This window comes from Apaloderma vittatum, unplaced genomic scaffold, assembly GCF_000703405.1.
Source record: "Apaloderma vittatum isolate BGI_N311 unplaced genomic scaffold, ASM70340v1 scaffold15403, whole genome shotgun sequence".
Classification (NCBI taxonomy): Eukaryota; Metazoa; Chordata; class Aves; order Trogoniformes; family Trogonidae; genus Apaloderma; species Apaloderma vittatum.
This window is the reverse complement of record NW_009707621.1, coordinates 43,098-45,845: the sequence shown is the minus strand read 5'-3', so window position 1 is coordinate 45,845 and position 2,748 is coordinate 43,098. Positions and strand designations below refer to the sequence as shown.

Below are 2,748 nucleotides of genomic sequence, written 5' to 3'. Positions count from 1 at the left end.
AACGCGCTGCGGGGTTAATAGGGCGTTTCGTTGGTTTCCTGGAGGTGTGACTGGTTGGCTTCTGTGTGTTTTGCTGCGGTGGTTTTGCAGGAGTTCGAGGATCCCCGGGACGCGGATGATGCCGTTTATGAACTGGATGGAAAAGAGCTTTGCAGCGAGAGGTGAGGCGCCCCGTTCCGGGGTTCTGTCAGCCTGAGTACCTGAAGTAAGTCTGCCCTAGGGAGCGTTGGGCTGTCAGTGCTGTTTGAACTATTATATGGGGTGTTTCCTCCCAGTAATTATAACTATGAGAGAATGTTTAGTAAGAAAAACGTGAAAATGTATCATTTCTCCATTTCCTTTTTTTCTTTTCTATCCCCCCAGGGTTACAATTGAGCATGCAAGAGCACGCTCTAGGGGTAGAGGCAGAGGGAGGTACTCTGACCGGTTTAGTAGCCGCCGTCCACGTAGTGACAGGAGGTACGTATAGCTTTGAACTGGCGTAGTGGAAAAAAAAAATAAAAATAAAATACTACAGGCTCATCTGATCCAAGACTGAATGACACGTTAAAAAGTATATTTGCCATTTTGGTTAATCGTTTGATGTGGCAGTAGGATAGTGAGGATTACAGAACTTCTCAGATACACTTGTCCTCTTTATGCTCCCTCCCCAAAGTACTTAATGTTTGTCCAGGCTCATGTAGTTAAGTTGTAGCAGTAATGGTGACATGCTGGTACTCGTTACTGGTATGACGTTTCTTACTGTTAACTTCGAGTTATATTTTAATTACTCATAAAAACTTTGATTATTTGTTTCCACACAGAAGTGCTCCACCTCTAAGAACAGAAAATCGTCTCATAGTAGAGAATTTGTCTTCCCGAGTCAGCTGGCAGGTTTGTTGAAACACGATTAACTATTTTGACTTCGTTTAATTGGTATGTAATGTAATTATTTTGTAAAATAATTAATTAAAATGAAATCTAATTTATTAAAAAATGTTTATGTAATTAATGTAATGTTAAATAATGTAATTTAAATACTTTTAATGAAAACTAGTTAATTTTAACTTTTAATATTAATAAATGTATATGTTTGAGGATATATATTTATTTTTTTTCTTGTGTTCTAAATCCATTTTAACCACATATTAAACCCTTTATTTGCCAGCCTATCTGTGTCGTTGGCCTTATGACGAGGAGTGCCTGTGGGTTATCCTAATCGTTCTGTCTTGGTCACTCTTGGTTGGGCCTGGTTGACTTTCCAGTCAGCTCCTCCAGTGTCACTTGGCCACCTCTAGATCTGTGTTTGCCGGTCTAGACGTAATCGATGCACTCCTTAAAGTTGCCACATTGCAGCGATCCCAGATCTGATACCTAAAGTTGAGAGCTGTTCTTCCTGTAACGCTTCCGAATAACGAGGTCCCCGGTCGAAACGATTCGAGAGATACGAAATTAGGTGGTCGTTGGAATCCTGATCGCAGTAAAGTGGTCCTTGGTAACATCAAGCGTAGCGAATGTCCGGATCCGTTCCGTGACCTCCCGCATAAGGGAGGGCGGTGCGATTCATGGCTTCCAGCGACTGGGTAGTGTTCGGCAAGTTGGGTGGCGAAGAGCCAGTCGGGCATATGTCATGACGGTATCTCCGGTCCCTTAATGCACTTTGCTGCTTGGCTAGCCTAGGGAAATGTTAAAGAAGGTAACGTAAACTATATTTCTAATGACGTACGGGGCACAAAAGTAATTGCTGTTACGTTAACTGTAATTCTGTACCGCCTGTTGAGGCGCGTAATGTAATGGAGGCTGAAGTAGTACAGAAGTGTAATGGGTAGTGTTTCACGCTCAGTCTAGTATTTATACAAATGTACTTTGGAAATTTCTTCTCTCTCTCTCTCTCTCTCTCTTTCTCTTTCTTATTTAATCTATATAATCTTTGTAGACTAATATCTTCCTTAATGTTAAGACACACGCTAGCGTTTTGCTTAAAGCAGTATGCTTTTTCTCATTTAGTTCGTGCCCTGATATAGATAATTCAGTTTTGGTAGAGTACAAGTGTGGCAGTTGCCACGTTTTTAATTTATCCAGCAGCTTCTCTTTCAGTAGTCTTAAGTTTCTTTTGGGGTTTTAAAAATTATTTTTGTAGAGAATAAGTATCAATTTCACTTCTTTGCGTAACATAACTGGTCTTGTGTTAGGATCTCAAAGACTTCATGAGACAAGCTGGGGAAGTAACCTTTGCAGACGCACACAGACCTAAGTTGAATGAAGGGTAAGCCTCTAAAATCATCTCTTGAGTGCTGTAGAGTAATATATGTGTGTGTGGTCCTTGGGGAGGGGAGCTGGCTGCTTTTGGTGCTCGGCAGCTGTTCATGGTTTAATTTAGGTACCCTTTCGAAATGCGTTCTCTGGTATTTGGGGAGGGGAATTTGTGCTTGTGATAAGGGATGACTGCGATGAGCAACGTGAGGGGCTTTTTATTTTATTTTTCTTCCCCAGAGTATGTTTTGCTCTGTCGTCAAAATTGTAGCTTGTAATATTGAGCTCGGTGTTCTGGTTTACTTTTTTTTCTGTAGGGTGGTTGAATTTGCCTCTTACAGTGATTTAAAGAATGCTATTGAAAAGCTTTCTGGTAAAGAAATTAATGGAAGGAAAATCAAATTAATCGAAGGCAGCAAAAGGTACAGGTATGGATTTTTATTCTCTTCAATACTCACCGCTAAAGCTTTGAAGTCAGCGACCAGGCAGCCGAACTGGAGACCACCAGCTAGTCGC

At 41.1% G+C, this 2,748-nt stretch overlaps 1 protein-coding gene across 1 annotated transcript in view; it reads left to right on the top strand.

Annotated features, from left to right (window-relative positions):
- Window positions 1–90: 90 nt before the first annotated feature.
- SRSF5 (serine/arginine-rich splicing factor 5) overlaps window positions 91–2,748 on the top strand; it is a gene marked incomplete at its 5' end in the record, with an annotated part of 3,627 nt that continues 969 nt past the window's right edge. The window contains 5 exons of the mRNA XM_009866280.1: window positions 91–161; window positions 364–459; window positions 804–873; window positions 2,172–2,245; window positions 2,550–2,660. Of these exons, the coding sequence (XP_009864582.1) occupies window positions 91–161; window positions 364–459; window positions 804–873; window positions 2,172–2,245; window positions 2,550–2,660 (422 nt within the window). The remainder of the gene's footprint in view (window positions 162–363; window positions 460–803; window positions 874–2,171; window positions 2,246–2,549; window positions 2,661–2,748) is intronic.